Raw genomic sequence first — 19,848 nt, forward strand, 5'->3', positions numbered from 1 at the left:
AGACTGAGAGGAGATCTCATCAAGGCTTACAAGATTACGAGAAGCATAGATAGAGATAGTGGACAGAAAATATTTTGTTTCCCCAAGGTTGAAATGTCTAATACCAGAGGACGTGAATTGAAGGGGAGGGGGGTAGGTTCAAAGGGGATGTGAGGGGTAAGTTTTTTTTACTCAAAGAGTCTTGAATGTCTGAGATGGCTGTCTGGTATGTGGTAGAGGAAAATACATTGGGGGCTTTTAAAAGACATTTGGATAGGCACATGGATGTGGGGAAGATGGAGGGATGTGGACATGGTGTAGGTAGGAGGGATTAGTGTTTGGGTGTTTTTGATTTGCTTTTTAGCTGGTACAGCACAACACTGTGGGCTGAATGGCCTGTTCCTGTGCTGTACTGTTCTATGTTCTTATATTCACATCCATGGCTTCAGTAGCAGGGAGAAGAGGTAACAGGTTTGAGGTGTGAAGTCCTTGTGTGACTGTCAGGAGACACCAATCTTATCCTTCGGTGTACTAGATTGGCCCTCCACCAACAACCAAGGTGCTTCATGATTAAAGCGAAAGTGAAGACGGCAATGTAACTTCTGATGGTCCAGTTGTACTGGGATGAAAGTGGATGAAGTAGGTCAGGTCAGGACTGGACTGCCAATGCAGCATCATCTCAATAGAAGGGAGACAATGGAGAAACAAGATCTATCTCCTTACTAAATCCTTGAGCCTGGTGTGAGAACCTCGGACTGACGTTCAGAAGGATGTGCACCAAGTCTGGGCCTCAGAGAATCAGAAGTCCCTAAATTGAATGGGCCATGACGGGGAATATATTGTGCAAGGGTGTGAGTGCTTGCATAACAAAAACTCTGCAGGAGGAACTCAGGAGCTGAGAAAGGGTTTGACCCGAAACACTGACGATCCTTTTCCTCCCACTAAGATCCCCCGGCAGACTGTTGCTCCAGATTGCAGCATCTGCAGTCTCTTGTGTCTCCTCTGAATCCTTGTACTTTGTCTTGGAAAGTATCGTCAGTGTTTGAGCATTGTCAAGTTCACCACTACTGAGGTGCTCTGTGGATCGGGCACAAGAATAGCACAACAAAGCAGTGAAACAATGGAGAAGCTCTGGCCTTAGGGCTGGGCTGTGATGCCTCTACGGTTAACAAACACAAGGACAAATGCTTTCGGTTTCAGGGCGAACTTTAAACAGAAACACAAAATAACATCTTTCAGCAGGCGAGACCTAAGGAACATCTCATAAGCAGAAAGGGAGCAGAAGAGATTGAGGAGGCAATTCTAGATTTCAGGCCTTCTGGCAGTGAAACTGAAGGATTAAATTTAGGGATGGTCTATGAGGCTGGAAATGATGCCCAGATATCCTGGGGGCAGTAAGGCTGGAGGAGTTGCAAACTGCAGGGCCATAGAGGGAAAAACAAGACCTGTTCCATTGAACAAACAGGAACAAGTTCAAGGACAGAGTCAGAGCTTAGGACAGGGGAGTATGAGACAGCAGATCTGGACAAGACAGCTAACAAGCATGTCTGAACAGGACAGGAATTCCAGCAGCAAATGAGAATGAGACCACGGGGGGATTAACTGGGCAATGGATGGATGGATGGCCCCAGCAACACTGCAAATAGTTTGACTTAACCACAGAGAAGGAAACGGAGGTGGCAGCAGCTCATGAATGGAGCTGACGTTAGGGAGGGTGGACAACTTGTTCATCCCAGAACCCAGCTGAAGGGGATTTCCACTCACTCACACTGACTGTCAGGTGGGCACTCTGAGAACAAGAATGTGGTTAACAAAGGACTTTCAAACAACATTGTTGAGCCGCAGCACACGGATGGGAGAGGGACGAAGGCAAGACACCAGAGGCTAGGGGAAGGGAAGAGGAGCCATTCAACTCAAGCCGATTGTCATTTAGCTATACACATAAAAAGTAAATAACCATATAATGTATATAGAAATGAGACATTTCTTTGAACCAGGGTGCAAAGCACAGTAGCACACATAACACATGATAACATGATGGAAAGGATAAAATTGACAGATCAATCACACATAAGTAACAAACTAAAGTGCCTAAATTAAACGTTGCAAGGTATGGAAGAGATTAACCAGTGACCCTCTGAATGCAGCGGGGAGTTCAGAAGACTAGTGGCCTGAGGGAAGAAACTGTTTCTCATCCTGACCGTTTTTGTTCTTATGCATCATGGTGTATTGCCTGATGGTAGGAAGTCAAAGAGGTTGCTGGATGGATGGGTGGGATCCTTAATGATACTAAGGGCCCTGCTCCTGATAAGTGTCCTTGATGAGAGATCTATGATCTTCCCAGCTGTCCTCACAGTCCTTTGTAGGGGATTCCAGTCTACTGCTCGGCTGCTCCCAAACCGGATGGAGGTGCAATCTGTCAGGATACTCTCAATGGTACTCCTGTCAAATACTGTTAAGATGGTGGGGATGGGGGGGGGGGAAGAGGAAAGGCCTTGCTTGCCTCAATCCTCTCAGGAATTGGAGGTGTCGCTGCGTCTTCTTGTCCAGGGAAGTGCTATCAAGGGAGCAGGTGGGGTAATCAGGAACCTGCTGCACTTGACTCCCTCTTCAGAGGAGACATGTACTAGCATAGGGGATGGCATTTCCATTACAGTTGAAGTGTGACTGTCAGCCAGACTATCAAAGAGTCCAAACAGACTTGCCTGTTGATGCCAAGGGCCAAACAAAGGCCCACATGCACAGAGGATCACTTCACATCCCGCAGATGTTAGTCATGGCTGTGGGCTCAGTGGCCCAGAGTGGGTTGACAGTGGTTCTCCTGAGATCCCCAACAGTAGGGGTTAAACTGGCCACTGGTCTATGCAAATACATACACAACGACAGTTACTTTTCTGCATCTTTAAAAAATCAAAAATATGAACGTAAGACCACACAGCACAACAGTGAAGTTCAAAGATAATCAGGATGCTCAAGGGGGTCTGGTGTTGGGACTTGATGACCTGGAGGTTTTGTTCTCTGATAAAGTGAATATCTACTCTCAACCTTGAGTACATAGTTTTTACAGTTTTTTATATATATAGCAGCCAATCACAGACAGCAAGCCATGAAGGAAAACACAATTTTTAACTATCTGGGTGATAAAACTTGGCAAAAATATTTCAGAAGCCAACATTTTTTCAAAAAAAGATTATTTCAAAATCCAATGGGCCAGACTCAACTAGCCGAGATTCACTGCCCACAAACACTCAACAGCCAAGCATCCCTGGTGAGATGTGGAGGACCACAGTACTGACGGGAAGTACCCAGGACCTCAGCAATGAGCCTGAACAACTCAGAGGACTTCCATCTGAAACCCAAAGCCCCACTCCCAGCTATTCTGGCTATCCTCGATATCCCGAAGTGGGAAGGTGAACAGCCAGAGGTTGTGGTACATATTGGTACCAACGACATAAGTTGGAGAAAGGGAGGAGGTCCTGAAAGCAGACTACAGGGAGTTAGGAAGGAAGTTGAGAAGCAGAACTACAAAGCTAGTAATCTCGGATTACTGCCTGTGCCTCGGACAGTGAGTGTAGGAATAGAGTGAGGTGGAAGATAAATGTGTGGCTGAGAGATTGGAGCAGGGGGCAGGGATTCAGATTTCTGGATCATTGGGACATCTTTTGGGGCAGGCGTGACCTGTACAAAAAGGTCGAGTTGCACTTGAATCCGAGGGGGACCAATATACTGGCAGGGAGGTTTGGTAAGGCTATTGGAAAAGTTTAAACTCGAATTGCTGGGACTTGGGAACTGAACTGAAGAGACAGAGGAAGGGGCTGTTGGCTCAGAAATAGAGAAAACTTGGAGACAGTGTGAGAACAACATACACAAAATGCTGGTGGAACACAATAGGCCAGGCAGCATCTACAAGGAGAAGCACTGTCGACATTTCGGGCCGAGACCCTTCGTCAGGATGGCTCAGGAGCAGGAATGGTTACTTCAAGTGCCAGGCTTTAGATATTTCCAAAAGGACAGGAAGGGAGGCAAAAGAGGTGGGGGCGTGGCACTGCTGATCAGAGATAGTGTCACGGCTGCAGAAAAGGAGGAAGAGTCCTGATGAAGGGCCTTGGCCCGAAACGTCGACAGTGCTTCTCCTTGTAGATGCTGCCTGGCCTGCTGTGTTCCACCAGCATTTTGTGTGTGTTGTTTGAATTAACAGCATCTGCAGATTTCCTCATGTTTGCTCCTTAAAGACAGTATGAGAGGCAGATTAGGCAGGTGATAGAGAAGGGACACACTCAGACCAATGGTTTGAGATGTGTCTATTTTAATGCAACAAGTATCATGAACAAAGTGGATGAGCTTAAAGAGTGGATCAATACTTGGAGCTATAATGTGGTGGCCATTCCAGAGAGTTGGATGGCTCAGGGGCAGGAATGGTTACTTAGAGTGCCAGGCTTTAGATGTTTCAGAATGGAGAGGAAGGGAGGAAAAAGAGGTGGGGGTGCGACACTGTTGATCAGAGATAGTGTCATGGCTGCAGAAAAGGAAGAAGTCATAGAGGGATTGTCTACTGAGTCTCTGTGGGTGGAAGTAAGAAACAGGAAGAGGTCAATAACTCTACTGGGTGTTTTTTATAAATGACCCAATAGTACCAGGGACATAGAGGAGCAGATGGGCAACAGATTCTGGAAAGGTGTAATAATAACAGGGTTGTTGTGGTGGGAGATCTTAATTTCTCCAATAACGATTGGCATCCCCCTAGAATGAGGGGCTTAGACAGGGTGGAGTTTGTTAGGTGAATACAGGAAGGTTTCCTGACACAATATGTAGATAAGCCTACAAGAGGAGAGGCTGTACTTGATCTGGCATTGGGAAATGAACCTGGTCAAGTGTCAGGTCTCTCAGTGGGATAGCATGTTGGAGATAGTGATCATAATTCTATCTCCTTTACCATAGCGTTGGAGAGGGATAGGAACAGACAAGTTAGGAAAGCGTTTAATTGGAGTAAAGGAAAATATGAGGCTATCAGGCAGGAACTTGGAAGCATAAATTGGGAACAGATGTTCTCAGAGAAATGTACAGCAGAAATGCGGCAAATGTTCAGGAGATATTTGTGTAGAGTCCTGCATAGGTACATTCCAATGAGACAGGGAAAGGATGGTTGGGTACAGGAACCATGGTGTACAAAGGCTGTTGAAAATCTAGTCAAGAAGTAAAGAAAAGCTTACAAAAGGGTCAAAAAACTAGGTAATGATAGAGGTAATGATAGGCTAATGGAAAGGAGAAGAATTAAATTAGGAGAGCCAGAAGGGGCCATGAGAAGGCCTTGGCGAGCAGGATTAAGGAAAACCCCAAGGCATTCTATAAAGTATGTGAAGAGCAAGAGAATAAGATGTGAAAGAATAGGACCAATCAAGTGTGACGGTAGAAAAGTGTGTATGGAACCGGAGGAGATAGCAGAGATACTTAATGAATACTTTGCTTCAGTATTCATTACGGAAAAGGATCTTGGCAATTGTAGGGATGACTTACAACAGATTGGAAAGCTTGAGCATATGGACATTTAGAAAGAGGATGTGCTGGAGCTTTTGGAAAGCATCAAGTTGGATGTCTCCAGGACTGGACGAGATGTACCCCAGGCTACTGTGGGAGGCAAGGGAGGGAGGCAGAGGCTGAGCCTCTGGCAATGATCTTTGCATCATCATTGAGGAGGGGAGAGGTTCCAGAGAACTGGAGGGTTGTAAATGTTGTTCCCTTATTCAAGAAAGGGAGTAGAGATAGCCCAGGAAATTATAGACCAGTGAGTCTTACTTCAGTGGTTGTTAAGTTGATGGAAAAGATCCTGAAAGACAGGATTATGAACATTTGGAGAGGTATAAAATGATTAGGAATAGTCAGCATGGCTTTATCAAAGGCAGGTCGTGCCTTACATTTATTGAAAATGTTACTAAACACATTGATGAAGGTAGAGCAGTAGATGTAGTGTATATGGATTTCAGCAAAGCATTTGATAAGGTACCCCATGCAAGGCTCATTGAGAAAGTAAGGAGGCATGGGATCCAAGGGGACATTGCTTTGTGGATCCAGAACTGGCTTGCCCACAGAAGGCGAAGAGTGGTTGTAGAGGGGTCATATTCTGAATGGAGGTTGGTGACCAGTGGTGTGCCTCAGGGATCTGTTCTGGGACTCCCTTCTCTTCATGATTTTTATAAATGACCTGGATGAGGAAGTGGAGGGATGGGTTAGTAAATTTGCTGATGACACAAAGGTTGGGGGTGTTGTGGATAGTGTGGAGGGCTGTCAGAGGTTACAGCGGGACATCAAAAGGATGCAAAAAGGGCTGAGAAGTGGCAAATGGAGTTCAATCCAGATAAGTGTGAGGTGGTTCATTTTGGTAGGTCAAATATGATGGCAGAATATAATATTAATGGTAAGACTCTTGGCAGGGTGGAGGATCAGAGGGATCTTGGGGTCCAAGTCCATAGGACACTCAAAGCTGCAGCGCAGGTTGACTCTGTGGTTAAGAAGGTATATAGTGCATTGGCCTTCATCAAACATGGGATTGAGTTTAAGAGCCAAGAGGTAATGTTGCAGCTATATAGGACCCTGGTCAGACCCTCTTCTAGTCGCCTCGCTCCAAGAAGGATGCGGAAACTATAGAAGGTGCAGAGGAGATTTACAAGGATGCTGCCTGGATTGGGGAGCATGCCTCATAAGAATAGGTTGAGTGAACTCGGCCTTTTATCTCTGGAGCAGCAGATGATGAGAGGTGACCCGATAGAGGTGTATAAGATGATGGGAGGTATTGATGGTGTGGATAGTCAGAGGCTTTTCCCCAGGGTTGAAATGGCTAGCACGGACCTTTTGTACAGAGAGCTTTTGGTACATTAGCCTTCTTAAAGTATTGAGTATATGAGATGGGATGTAATGTTGAAGTTGTATAAGACATTGGAGAGGCATTTTGGAGTATCGTGTACAATTTTGGTCACCTACCTACAGAAAAGATGCAAATAAGGTTGAAGGGATACAGAAAAATTTCAGAAGGATGCTGCTGGGTTTGGAGGATCAGAGTTATGAGGAACGTTTGAATAGGCTAGGACTTCATTCCTTGGAATGTAGAGGATTGAGAGGAGATTTGATAGAGGCATACAAAATTGAGGCGTATAGATATGGTAACAAAATTCTAGGGGCGTATAGCCCGATGGGAGTTCCGGGAGCTGGGTTAAGCACAATAGGCAGCGATTCAAATAGAGAGAGGAGAAATGGGCTAAAAATTCTATATCTGAATGCACGAAGTGTCAGAAATAAGGCGGATGAGCTTGAAGCTCAGGTGCGAATGGGTAACTATGATGTTGTTGGGATAATGGAGACATGGCTGCTGGGAAATGAATGTACAAGCGTATACGTGCTATTGTAGGGACAGAAATGTGGGCAGAGGGGGTGGGGTGGCCCTGTTGGTGAGGAATGAGATTCAGTCCTTTGCAAGGTGGGGGGGACATAGGTTCAGGAGATGTAGAGTCTGTGTGGATAGAACTGAGGAACAGTAAGGGCAAAAGGACCCTAATGGGTGTTGTCTACAGGCCACCAAACAGTAGCATGGATATTGGGTGCAAGTTGAATAGGGAGTTAACATTGGCATGTGGCAAAGGTAATGTCGCAGTAGTTATGGGGGATTTCAACATGCAGGTGAATTGGGAGAATCAGGTTGGTGCTGGACCACAGGATAGGGAGTTTGTAGAGTACCTACGGGATGCATTCTTGGAACAGCTTGTATTAGAGCTGACCAGGGACAAGACAATTCTGGATTTATGTAATGAACAGGATTTGATAAAGCGATCATGCAGTAAAGGAGCCATTAGGAGGTAGTGATCACAATATGATAAGCTTTTATCTGCAATTTGAGAAGGATAAGGGCAGCTCGGAGGTGTCAGTGTTGCAGATGAACAGGTGAAACTATGGAGCCATGAGGGAAGAGCTGGCCAAAGTTGACTGGACGGATATCCTAGCAGAAAAGACAGTGGAACAGCAATGGCAGGTATTCTTGGGAATAATGCACAAGGTGCAAAATCAGTTCATCCCCTGGAGAAGGAAGGATTCAAAGGGGGGAAAGGGCCACAGTGGTTGACAAAGGAAGTCAGAAATTGCATAGCATTAAAAAAAAAAGGAAGTATGACAGAGCTAAGGTGAGTGGGAGGACAGATGATTGAGAAATTTTTAAGGAACAACAGAACTTAACTGAAAAGGCAATATGGGGAGTAAAAATGAGGTATGAACGCAAGCTAGCCAGGAATATAAAGGAAGATAGCAAAAGCTTTTTTAGGTATGTGAAGAGAAAGAAGATAGTTAAGAACAATGTTGGGCCCTTGAAGAATGAATTGGGTGAAATTGTTATGGGAAACAGAAATGGCAGAAGAATTTAATGAGTACTTTAGATCTGTCTTCACTAAGGAAGACACAAGCAATCTCCCAGATGTATGGATGGGCCAAGGACACAGGGTAACAGAGGAAATGAAACAGATTGACATTAGGAAGGAAACGGTGATGAGTAGACTGATGGGACTGAAGGCTGACAAATCCCCAGGTCCAGATGGTTTGCACCCTAGGGTACTAAAGGAGGTGGCTCTGGAAATTGCAGATGCATTGGTAATCATTTTCCAATGTTCCTTAGATTCAGGATCAGTTCCTGAGGATTGGAGAATGGCTAATGTTATCCCACTTTTTAAGAAAGGAGGGAGGAAGAAAACAGAGAGCTATCGAACTGTCAGCCTAACATCAGTAGTGGGGAAGATGCTAGAGTCCATTACTAAAGATGAAATAGTGGCATATCTAGATAGTAGTGATAGGATTGGGCCGAGCCAGCATGGATTTACCAAGGGTAAATCATGCTTGACTAATCTATGGGAGTTTTTCGAGGATGTAACCAGGAAGTTAGACAAGGGAGATCCAGTGGATGTAGTGTACCTCGATTTTCAGAAGGCATTTGATAAGGTCCCACATAGGAGATTGGTGGGTAAAATCAAAGCTCAGGGCATCGGGGGGGGAAAGATATTGACATGGATAGAAAACTGGTTGGCAGATAGAAAGCAAAGGGTAGCGGTGAATGGGTGTTTCTCGGAATGGCAGGTGGTGACTAGTGGGGTGCCACAGGGCTCAGTATTGGGACCACAGCTATTTACCATTTACGTTAACGATTTGGATGAAGGCATAGAAAATAACATCAGCAAATTTGCTGATGATACTAAGCTGGGTGGCAGTGTGACATGTGATGAGGATGTTAGGAGAATTCAGGGTGACTTGGATAGGCTGGGTGAGTGGGCAGATACTTGGCAGATGACGTTTAATGTGAATAAGTGTGAGGTTATCCACTTTGGGAGTAAGAACAGAAAGGCAGATTATCTGAACGGTGTAGAAACGGTGTAAGGGAGAAATGCAAAGAGATCTAGGAGTCCTTGTTCATCAGTCGCTGAAGGTGAATGAGCAAGTGCAGCAGGCAGTGAAGAAGGCTAATGGAATGTTGGCCTTTATTACAAAGGGAATTGAGTACAAGAGCAAGGGAATCCTCTTGCATTTGTACAGAGCCCTGGTGAGACCACACCTGGAGTATTGTGTACAGTTTTGGTCTCCAGGGTTAAGGAAGGACATCCTGGCTGTAGAGGAAGTGCAGCGTAGATTCACGAGGTTAATTCCTGGGATGTCTGGACTGTCTTACACAGAGAGGTTAGAGAGACCAGGCTTGTACACTCTGGAATTAAGGAGATTGAGAGGGGATCTGATTGAAACATAAGATTAAGGGATTGGACAAGATAGAGCAGGAAATATGTTCCAGATGCTGGGAGAGTCCAGTACCAGAGGGCATGGTTTGAGAATAAGGGGTAGGTCATTTAGGACAGAGTTAAGGAAAAACTTCTTCTCCCAGAGAGTTGTGGGGGGTCTGGAATGCACTGCCTCGGAAGGTAGTGGAGGCCAATTCTCTGGATGCTTTCAAGAAGGAGCTAGATAGGTATCTTATGAATAGGGGAATCAAGGGATATGGGGACGAGGCAGGAACCGGGTATTGATAGGAATTGATCAGCCATGATCTCAAAATGGCGGTGCAGGCTTGAAGGGCTGAATGGTCTACTTCTGCACCTAATTGTAAATGCAAGCAGGCTTTTTTTCCACTGAGGTTGGGTGGGACTACAACCAGATTGAAAGATGAAACATTTAAAAGGAACACGATGGGAAACTTCTTCATTCAGAGGATGGTGAAAGCGTGGAATGAGCTGCCAGCGCATGTGGTGGATGTGGGGTTGATTTCAACCTTTAAAAGGTTTGGATAGGTACAGGATGGTAGGGCTATATCGACTAGTGTAGGTTGATGGGAGTAGGCAGTTTAAATATTTGGCAGGGACTAGATGGGCCAAGGGGCCTGATTTTGTGTTGTACTTTTCTATGACTCTTTTGGATTCCGATGTTAAACTTGACGTGTGCAGAAGTACAAAGTTGTGGTCAGTTTCAAGGTGCAATGATGCCAAATGCCATTGCCCTTCAGGTAGTCCAAGCCAGTGAGAATCTTCACTACATCATTATAGGAACTGGAAGGAAGATTAAAGGTTTGTGGATTTGCATTCACAGCTTCGGGCCAATACAGAGGGAAGTGATGTGGGAGTGAGGCACTGAAGCAAAAGGTACAGAAGTGCCTTGTGCAGATCTCGGACGGGTGGCAATGCCCTTACCTGGATCCATTGTTAATGAGGATGCTCTCTCTGATTGTCAGTGTGCAGTAGTACCATACCAACAGGAAGTTGAATACCGAATCTGCCACCCTGCACAAGAACAAATCCAAAGGGATCATAAGTTAATTCACGTGGACGATGTTCTGATCAGCAGAGTCATCGGGTTGAAAGCAGACTCAGAGTGAAGGGGCGTGTAAAATCTGAATGGCCATCGTGGATGGTGGAGTATCAGAATTTAAACTACCCCTCAACAAGGCCGCACGACCTGCTGGATAGCAGACATTCAGCAGGGGGCTGCCAAGCTAGCATGTCCTTGGCTGGATCACAAGACTGACCAAATTGGCACAGCTCTGATCTTATCATAGCAGGGATTCCTTATCAAGCCACCAGCCATTTGGCTTGTCGGGTCAAGGCTAACTTTATCAGTCCCAATCCATTTGCTCATTTCCCTGAAGCCTTACAGCTTATCCTGTCTCCTCTCCACCGTCTCATTCCTTACCATTTACCTGTACCCAAGGATGCCGAGCAGAGGGCGGTTAACTGTTGAGATGACTTTAGGATGCAGGAGGAATCCGAAGCACCCAGTGGAGATCCACGTGGTCACCGGGGTGGGGGGAGCTGGTACGCTCCACACAGACAGCACCACGGGTCAGAGTTGAACTGTGTAGCACGAGGCAGCAGCTCTACGAGTTACACCGTAGACCTTACCCCGTCCCACGACTGGGCTCAGCACCAGAGCGTTAGGAAGGACGAAATCTCCAGCATTTCGACCTGGGGTAGGATCGGGAGAACAAATGCCCATGCTGGGCAAGGGCGGGGTCTGGCACAGCTGAAAGACTGCTGTGCCGCTTACATGAAAGCTGTGCTCAAGGAGCAAATGGCCATGCAGGGGGGCCATGCCCAGGAACTGCAGCCCCTCTAGCTCAGGATGCAGCAAGGAGGGAGAAGAACCTTCCCTGCACCCACTGTAGCCCAAGGCCATTCAGCCCTCCTCCATGGCAATGCACAATTTCAATCCTTACTGTCCAAAAAAAAAATATTCTGGCATATGATCTGCTCTAATCTTGTCTTCCAATTGCCCAACGTCCCAGATTCTAAGGAACTACTCCAGCAACCAAACACCCTCCTTCACCGGTCAGAGGTGGTGAGTTTGGCCGGAGGAAAGAGGGGCTGGAGTGCAAGTGTCGCCTCCCCACTTGTTGGAGCAATGCTACGTGCCAAGCAACACCTCACCTGGAGTTCAGCAGGAACCTGCAGCTGAAGGAGATGAGGACCAGGATGATGGTGAGACACAGCTTGAACTTTTCATACTCATCCTTGTAGGCAAACCTGACGTGTGGGAAACAAGCAGATAGTCACGTGCTAGTTCAGAGCAGATAACAAAATGCAGATCTGAGCCCTGGAGTTACTCACTTTGCCTGCTTGCTAAGAAGAGTCACATTGACATTCCCGAGTACCAGGGTTAAGTACAACCTGCAAAAGAAGAAGGTGATCAGGAGACGGCTGGAAAAGACAGTGCATCCAATGAGGACAAAGTAGTGAGAACAGTGAGACAGCTTTCAAATCAATGACACACTGCGTAGCTGAAATGCTGATGATATAGGTGCCGGCTCTCAAAACAGAGCTGCAGGAATTCCAGGCAATCCACAACATCGGATCCCTTTGACAATGACAGGACAGGACCTAGATGGCAGATCTTCCCCCCTTACAAATGAGACGGATCAGTGGAGGGCATTGCATAGAAGGAAACTGGGCCAGAACCCCAGTATACCCAAATTCCCAGCTGTTATGGGATCCCTTCCTGACCAATCACCCTTGTATCCAAGGTCAGGAAATACATTACAATCTGTAATAAGTGTTAAATTTCCCAATAACCCAGGGTAAGGAAGACACGTGTAAAGCTGTAGCCCATGTGTATTTGTAATTTCTTCTCTACTGCATGGTTTAACTTCAGTGTTTTCCTTCTACAATAGAAGTGGTGGAAATTTCAGTTTAAGAAATTGTTTGCAGACAATATGTCCAACAGATCTACTGCTCTGTTTCCAAGCAAACACATACAAAATGCTGGAGAAACTCAGCAGGTCAGGCAGCATCTATAGAAAGGGATAAACAACTGACACTTTGAACAGAGACCCTCCTTCAGGACTGGAAAGGAAGGGGGAAGAAGTCAGAACTCAATAAGGTGGGAGGAATAAGAGCTAGAAGGTAACAGGTGAAGTCAGGTGAGGCGGGGGGAGTGAAGTGCTGCTCGTAAAGCTTGTGAGTTTCCGGAGATACAAACTCATCTACGACGCCCAAAGGATCACACAAAAAGGTTCTCCATAATCACTGCTTACCCATTTTTCTTTGGGAGAAAAGCTTCCATTTCAAAGAAGATGTTTTGCCTTTCCTTCATCAACTCCTTGATGAATTCAATGTCCCTTGTATACTCTTCGTTCTCCAATGGCTCACATCTGTGAGAAGAGATCTTGCATCAGCTTGACACACTCTGTCCAATCCACTATGTGAGACAGCCACTAGGGATTAACACACTCTGCCCAGTATGAGACAACCACTAGGGATTAACACACTCTGCCCAGTGTGAGACAGCCACTAGGGATTAACACACTCTGCCCAGTGTGAGACAGCCACTAGAAATACTTGGCTCAGTCAGCTGCCCCATCACCTCTCAGTCAGAAGATTATGGGTTCACTCTGAGATCATGATCCAGGTTTACAATGTAGTGCAACTCTTCTGGCTGAGAAGTTGAGACGGTAGATTGAGAGTATGCGCAAGATTATAAGGCACTGTGGACAGTACTTACTCCTTGGCAAACACAAACATTGTCATCCCTTTTCTCTACCCTATGTTAACGATTCACCAGAATTTAATTATGAATAATAGAAGACCTAGGACTTTGGCAGAAAGTGAAATGCAATATACAAGTGTTTCCACTTAACTTTGTTTCCTTTCTTTCTCCTGGAAAAGGTCAGCAACATTACTTGAAACAAAAAAAGGGAGAAGGGACACAAGAATTTAGCTAAGCAGACCCATCTACTGAAAACATTATTTACCGTCCAAGATTATTGGAGAGCTCCTTGTATTTCTTCTTCTGGCGCTCAATGGAACTGAGGCATGAATTTTGAAGTTTGATGACCTCCTCTAGCTGCTGCTTGTAGAGCTTGTGTGTTTCCTGAGGTGCAGAAGCAGGGAAAATGAAAATATCCTTGTAAACTTACTGGCTGCAAACCCTTCACACTTTTGCATGACAACTTAACTGCAGCCCAAAGAATAACAACTGGTACAGCAAAAATGAAAAAGGCAAGCTTTCTTGGGGGTTTATAAATTTCCATTTCCCTACGCTCATCTAAAACTCCATTTCCTTCACTTCATCTTCAAGAATCCTAATGTTCTCATATTTCCTACCAATCCCTCCTCTTCCTTGAAAATCTCAATGACTTAACTTTGTACTAACCTGGACTAACATCATCTTATGCAATCTCCTATGCATAGTCTTTTGATAATTTGCTCCAACTTAGGTGAGATATAAAAACAAGCTTACATTGGATATTCACTGAAGTCTGGAAAAAGATTTGGGATCCCTCAGCTTGCAATATACTTCACTAGTAGAAAACAGGCAAGAAAAATATAAACAAGATCACGAAATCATATTTTCCATCAAGGAGAATAATTTTATCTAAAGCATGCTTTCTTTTCATTGTGGTGTTGAAATAAACATCGGAAGAAAAACAGAAGAAATAAAATTTTTCACAACCTGGGAGTTTAACCTGTATAAGGTCCATCCTTTTACACAATATAATCTGGAATGAACTCATGTTTGTTGGCTTCTAAGGATCAAGCTATACTTTAGCAGTACCTGGCTTCCCATTTCAGCCACCAAACTTCCACTGTCACCTCAGTGTTTAGAGATACAAAACGGTAGCAGCTACTCAACCTCTCGTCCACCATTTTTCTGTTATCTGCCTTCTTTGTTTCCTACTTTCTCTGCAAAATATTTGTGTTGTTAGAAAACAAATCAAGTAGACAGCAGCAAACATTTCCCACTTCAGTCCTGAAGCTTTAAGTACCCTTGGACAGAGTAAGGAAGCATCATAAAGCTCCTGTGATTTGCTCTGAGGTCCTGCTGCAGAAGAACGGTTGTAATTACACAAGTCTGACACTTTGCATTTCACATGAAAGCCTCCTTGAATGAGAAGAATCACAGTATAGGGGTCTACAGCTTCAAGACACCTTCCAGGACATGAGCATATGATTAAGTCTGATACTTCAGTGCAGTACTAAAGGGGACTTGCACTAAAAGAGGTACCTACACCTTCTAGCCTTGTGCTTTGTTCCACCAAAGCTCTTTTTGTGCTATGACCAGAATTTCTCTTCAATGAAAGTCAGCACCTTCAATGAAGTTCTCAATATGTAACATATTAGTCTTTACTGGTGCCCAAGATGACTTGAGTATATCCTTCAAAAGTAAATGAAAAATTCTCCTACTGAAGTGTCACTATTGATTGAGTTTTCAGGTAAACAACATGGTACATGTGTGATTAGGTTTGCATGATTAAATGATTGCCAATTGCAACATGAATGCAAGTAGGGTCATCCTGGAGACTACAATCAACAAAGTTGCCTTTCACAAAATGCTGGAAGAACTCAGCAAGTCCGGCAGCGTCTATGGAGGGGAATAACCAGTCAATGTTTCAGGCCGAGACCCTTTAATCAGGACTGGAAAGGAAGGGTGTAGAAGCCATAATCCAGTATCTTATTCTCAAAGTGTGGTTGAAACTCACCTCATCTCCAGACAGTCAAATAGGGGCAAAATCATTTAATGTCTCTCAGGAAAATACACAATGCAGGAAGGAACGGGGAATACATGTGGGGAAACCAGAATAACAGATTTAGAGTCATAGAGCACTACAGCACAGAAACAGGCCCTTCAGCCCATCTAATCCATGCCAAACTATTAATTTCTCCTAGTCCCACCATCCTGCACACAGACCATAACCCTCCATACTCTTCCCATGCACATACCTATCCCAACTACTTTAAAATGCTGCATCCATCACTTCCGTAGGCAACTCATTCTACATTCCCACCACCCTCTGAGTGAAGAAGTTCCCTCTCAGGTTTCCCTTAAATATTTTACTTTTCTCCCTTCAACTATGATCTCTAGTTTTAATCTCACCCAACCTCAATGAAAAAAAACTGCTTCCATTTATACTGTCTATACCCCTCATGAATCTGTGTGCCTCTTTCAAATCTCTCCTCATTCTCCTATGCTCCAAGGAACAAAGTCCTAACCTATTCAACCTTTCCCCATAACCCGGGTCATTTACTGAGACAGGTGTGTAAAAAGGGCCCGAAAGATCATTGGGGACCTGAGTCATCCCAACCACAAACCGTTCCAGCAGCTGCCATCTGGGAAACGGTACCGCAGCATAAAAGCCAGGACTAACAGGCTCTGGGACAGCTTCTCCCACCAGGCCATCAGACTGATTAACTCACGCTGACGCAATTGCATTTCTAAGTTATATTGACTGTCCTGTTGTATATCTTACTGTACATACCATTTATTCCAAATTACTGTAATTTCCACATTGTACTTTCACACGATGTAACAAAGATTTTTACTCCTCATGAATGTGAATAAAGTCAATTCAATTAAATATCATTGATATCTTTCCTATAAGTAGGTGCCCAGAACATGTACAATACATAAAATTTGGCCTCACCAATGTGTTATACAACTTTAACATAACATCCAAACTCCTGTATTCAATACTGTGATTTATGAAGGCCAATATGTCAAAAGTTCTCTTAATGACCCTATCTACCTATGACACCGCTTTCAAGAAATTATGAATCTCTATTCCCAGATCCCTTTGTTCTAAAGCATTCTTCAGTCCCTATTGTTCACTGTATAGACCCTACCCTTGTTTGTCCTCCCAAAATGCAACACCTCACACCTACCTGCATTAAATTCCATCTGCCATTTCTCAGCCCATTTTTCCAACTGGTCTGGATCCCACTGCAAACTTTGATATCCTTCCTTGCTGTCCACTATGCTCTCATTCTTGGTGTTATCTGCAAACTTGCTGGTCCAATGTACCATATTATCATCCAGATTGTTGATATAGACAACTAACAACAACCAACCCAACACTGATACCTGCAGCACTCAACTAGCCACAGATCTTGTCAGAGGCGCAACCATCTACTGCCACTCTCTGGCTTCTGAATGTGTAACAACTGAATCAGCTTCCCATTACAACTCTGTCAAAGCCCTTTGTTATCAACCATGCCCAGCGCCTTTCCTCCATTGACTTTCCCGGTAAACTTATTGAAAAACATTTTGGTTGGACATGACCTACCAAGCACAAAGCCATGTTGACTATGTGGCAAATGGAATATGTTTGTTTGTTTATTTAATTTAGAGAGACAGTGTGGAACAGGTCCGTCTGACCCGTTGAGCCATGCCACCGAGCATCCCACCTATGTAACTCTAATCTAATCACAGGACAATCTACAGTGACCAATTAACCTACTAACCGCTATGTGTTTGGACTGGGGGTGAAAACCCACAAATTGCACACGTAGGACGTGCAAACTCCTTACACAAGGACTAGGATTAAATTCTAACCTCCGATGCCTTCAAGTTGCAATAATGTTACGCTAATTGCTACACAACCAATTATCAATTCACAGAACATAGAAACATAGAAAACCTACAGCACAATACAGGCCCCTCGGCCCACAAAGCTGTGTTGAACATGTCCTTACCTTAGAAATTGCCTAGGGTTACCCATAGCCCTCCATTTTTCTGAGCTCCATGTACCTGTCCAGGAGTCTCTTCAAAGACCCCATCATATCTGCCTCCACCACAGTCACCAGCAGCCCATTCCACACACTCACCACTCTCTGCGTAAAAAAATTACCCGATATCTCCTCTGACCCTACTTCCAAGCACCTTAAAACTGTGCCCTCTCGTGCTAGCCATATCAGCCCTGGGAAAAAGCCTCTGACTATCCACACGATCAATGCCTCTCATCATCTTATACACCTCTATCAGGTCACCTCTCATCCTCCATCGCTCCAAGGAGAAAAGGCCGAGTTCACTCAACCCACATTCCCACACAATGGCCATTGACTTTGAATAAATTATCATGGCGGAAAAAGCAGAACAAGCTCTTCTTGCCCCCGACAATTAATACCACCAGAAGACCTGGATTGTTAAATTAAAACAAATTTTGATCTGTTTGATCTATGTAATCAATGCATTTCAAACGTATGCATATACTGTGGAGCCTGGTTAATTGGGGCAGCTGTCTATTTGATGCAACTGTTAAAGAAAAACTAAATCCAGAACATAGACAGGATTCCCTTTGTTTATCTGGGACACTATGCTGTTCAACTGGGGAAGAAGACTGTTGCCTAACAGTTTCTAACTAGCATCAGTTGTGTGCACTTGCACGATCATTAGACTATGTGATCGGTTTTAAAATAGCATCAGTTGTGTGTGTTTGTATTCAAGGAGGAGGGATTTTTGCCACTGACAATCGGCAAGAAATAAACAGTAAGACAATTCAGAACTGTTTTGCTCACTGCGGTTCTGGCTTGGTGATGCCAGAAATGGCTGGGAGTAAAAATTAAATGATTCCACTACTTCAACAAGACATGAATTACAAAGGATTTGAAGACCTTGACAATATTACAATGAAGACAAAGATTTGGAGGGTGTAATTGTCTAAAGCATTGTATGGACAGTCCATTATCTGCACTAGGTATCTTTGTTGATTTTGTTCACAAAGAATCAATTAAAAGAACACAGCAGATGAATTCCTCTGTCAATAACTATTAGGAACTAATACACAGCTTTATAGTACCGTAGAGGTATTGGTAGTTTACTAAATTGTTCGGTATTTCATTTAAATACATAAATTGTTACTCAATTAAATGGCAGTTTGTCTGTTTTATATTTTTTAACTATTTCTATGAAGCTTCGGCTAATTGAGACAGCCACTTAATTGGGACAAAATGCACCATGTGTCCCAATGAACCAGAAAACACTTTATATAAAATGGCACTTTGGGTAATTAAGATAACAAATAAATTTATGTTGATACTTAAACTATTCGTTTCTCCTTTACAGGTTTTTACTCAACTTTGCACACTATTTTGTTATTAACATACTGTAAATCATACATGCTAAATAACAAATGTTATTAAGCACTAATAGTCAGTCAGTTCAGTCACACTCCCAGCTCGTCTATAGCTCTGCCTACATCTGACAGAAATAAATCACTGCACAAAAAAAGGAAAATATAAAGATGTAAGTGTGTATTAAGATGGTTGCAAACAGCTGTCATTGAAGGATGCAATTTAACAGTAATGTTTTTTGCTAGTTATGCTAAATTAACGTCCTTTTTATAACCGAATTGGACAGATAAGATGAAACAACAATATATTGTGGAGAGGAAGTATTTGAGAAGCCGTTTTCCCCTGGAGATGAGACACGTTGCAGTTCTAAAACTGGACTTCATAAACTCTGGCCTTTGACAACAACCCGGCCTCATCAGCAGCAGAGTGCTAGACAGATGGCATCATGGCCAATCAGGAGGAAGAGACTCAAGAAATTCACCAATGGGAGACAGGCAGAGGGCGGGGTCTCGGTCAGTGACTCTTGAATCTCAAGTCGAGGAGCGGATCCACGGCCCTGGAAGGAGGCGGATTGTCCTCACCTGCAACGTCTGGTAATCCTTGTCCAGGAGTTCCCACTCCTCCCAGCACTCCTGGAAAGCCATTCTGCTCCCGCCGGATCCCCTTCCCGGACCTGGATCCGGGTGCGTCTTTTCTACAAGTAACGCTACATCAGAACCAAATAGGCCGCACGCTTCCGGGTAAGGAAAATGTGACCAATCACTGTCGCATGTTGGGATAGGGCCCGCCCTCTTTTCCTCTGCCCAATAGAATCACCAGCAGAACAATCGCCGCCGAATGCACGTGCAGGCCTTTGGCCAATGGGCTGCAAGAGCGGTGTGTCAGTTTCAGGGGCGGGCCTTCGCTGGGCTGCCGCTCGCTGGAGGCTGCGGTTTGTGGTTAGTTCGGATGTAGTTTGCCTAAAACCGGAGTGTTTCAAAAGGATTGCCAGATAAATAAGTATTTTTACAGGAATTTTAAAAAA

General features: G+C 44.4%; 1 protein-coding gene across 2 annotated transcripts in view; it reads right to left on the reverse strand.

The window, feature by feature from the left end:
* Positions 1-19,622, reverse strand: part of tmem120aa (transmembrane protein 120Aa) — a 37,280-nt gene extending 17,658 nt beyond the window's left edge. The window contains exons 1-6 of one of the 2 annotated variants that reach the window (XM_059972996.1): positions 19,406-19,622; positions 13,730-13,848; positions 13,013-13,129; positions 12,090-12,149; positions 11,910-12,005; positions 10,677-10,766 (exon numbers count right to left, since the gene is read on the reverse strand). In XM_059972996.1, the coding sequence (XP_059828979.1) occupies positions 10,677-10,766; positions 11,910-12,005; positions 12,090-12,149; positions 13,013-13,129; positions 13,730-13,848; positions 19,406-19,468 (545 nt within the window). In that variant the 5' untranslated portion in view covers positions 19,469-19,622. The remainder of the gene's footprint in view (positions 1-10,676; positions 10,767-11,909; positions 12,006-12,089; positions 12,150-13,012; positions 13,130-13,729; positions 13,849-19,405) is intronic. The other variant, XM_059972995.1, reaches the window with a different exon arrangement.
* Positions 19,623-19,848: the final 226 nt, after the last annotated feature.

The sequence above is a fragment of the Hypanus sabinus genome, chromosome 6 (assembly GCF_030144855.1).
Source record: "Hypanus sabinus isolate sHypSab1 chromosome 6, sHypSab1.hap1, whole genome shotgun sequence".
NCBI lineage: Eukaryota > Metazoa > Chordata > Chondrichthyes > Myliobatiformes > Dasyatidae > Hypanus > Hypanus sabinus.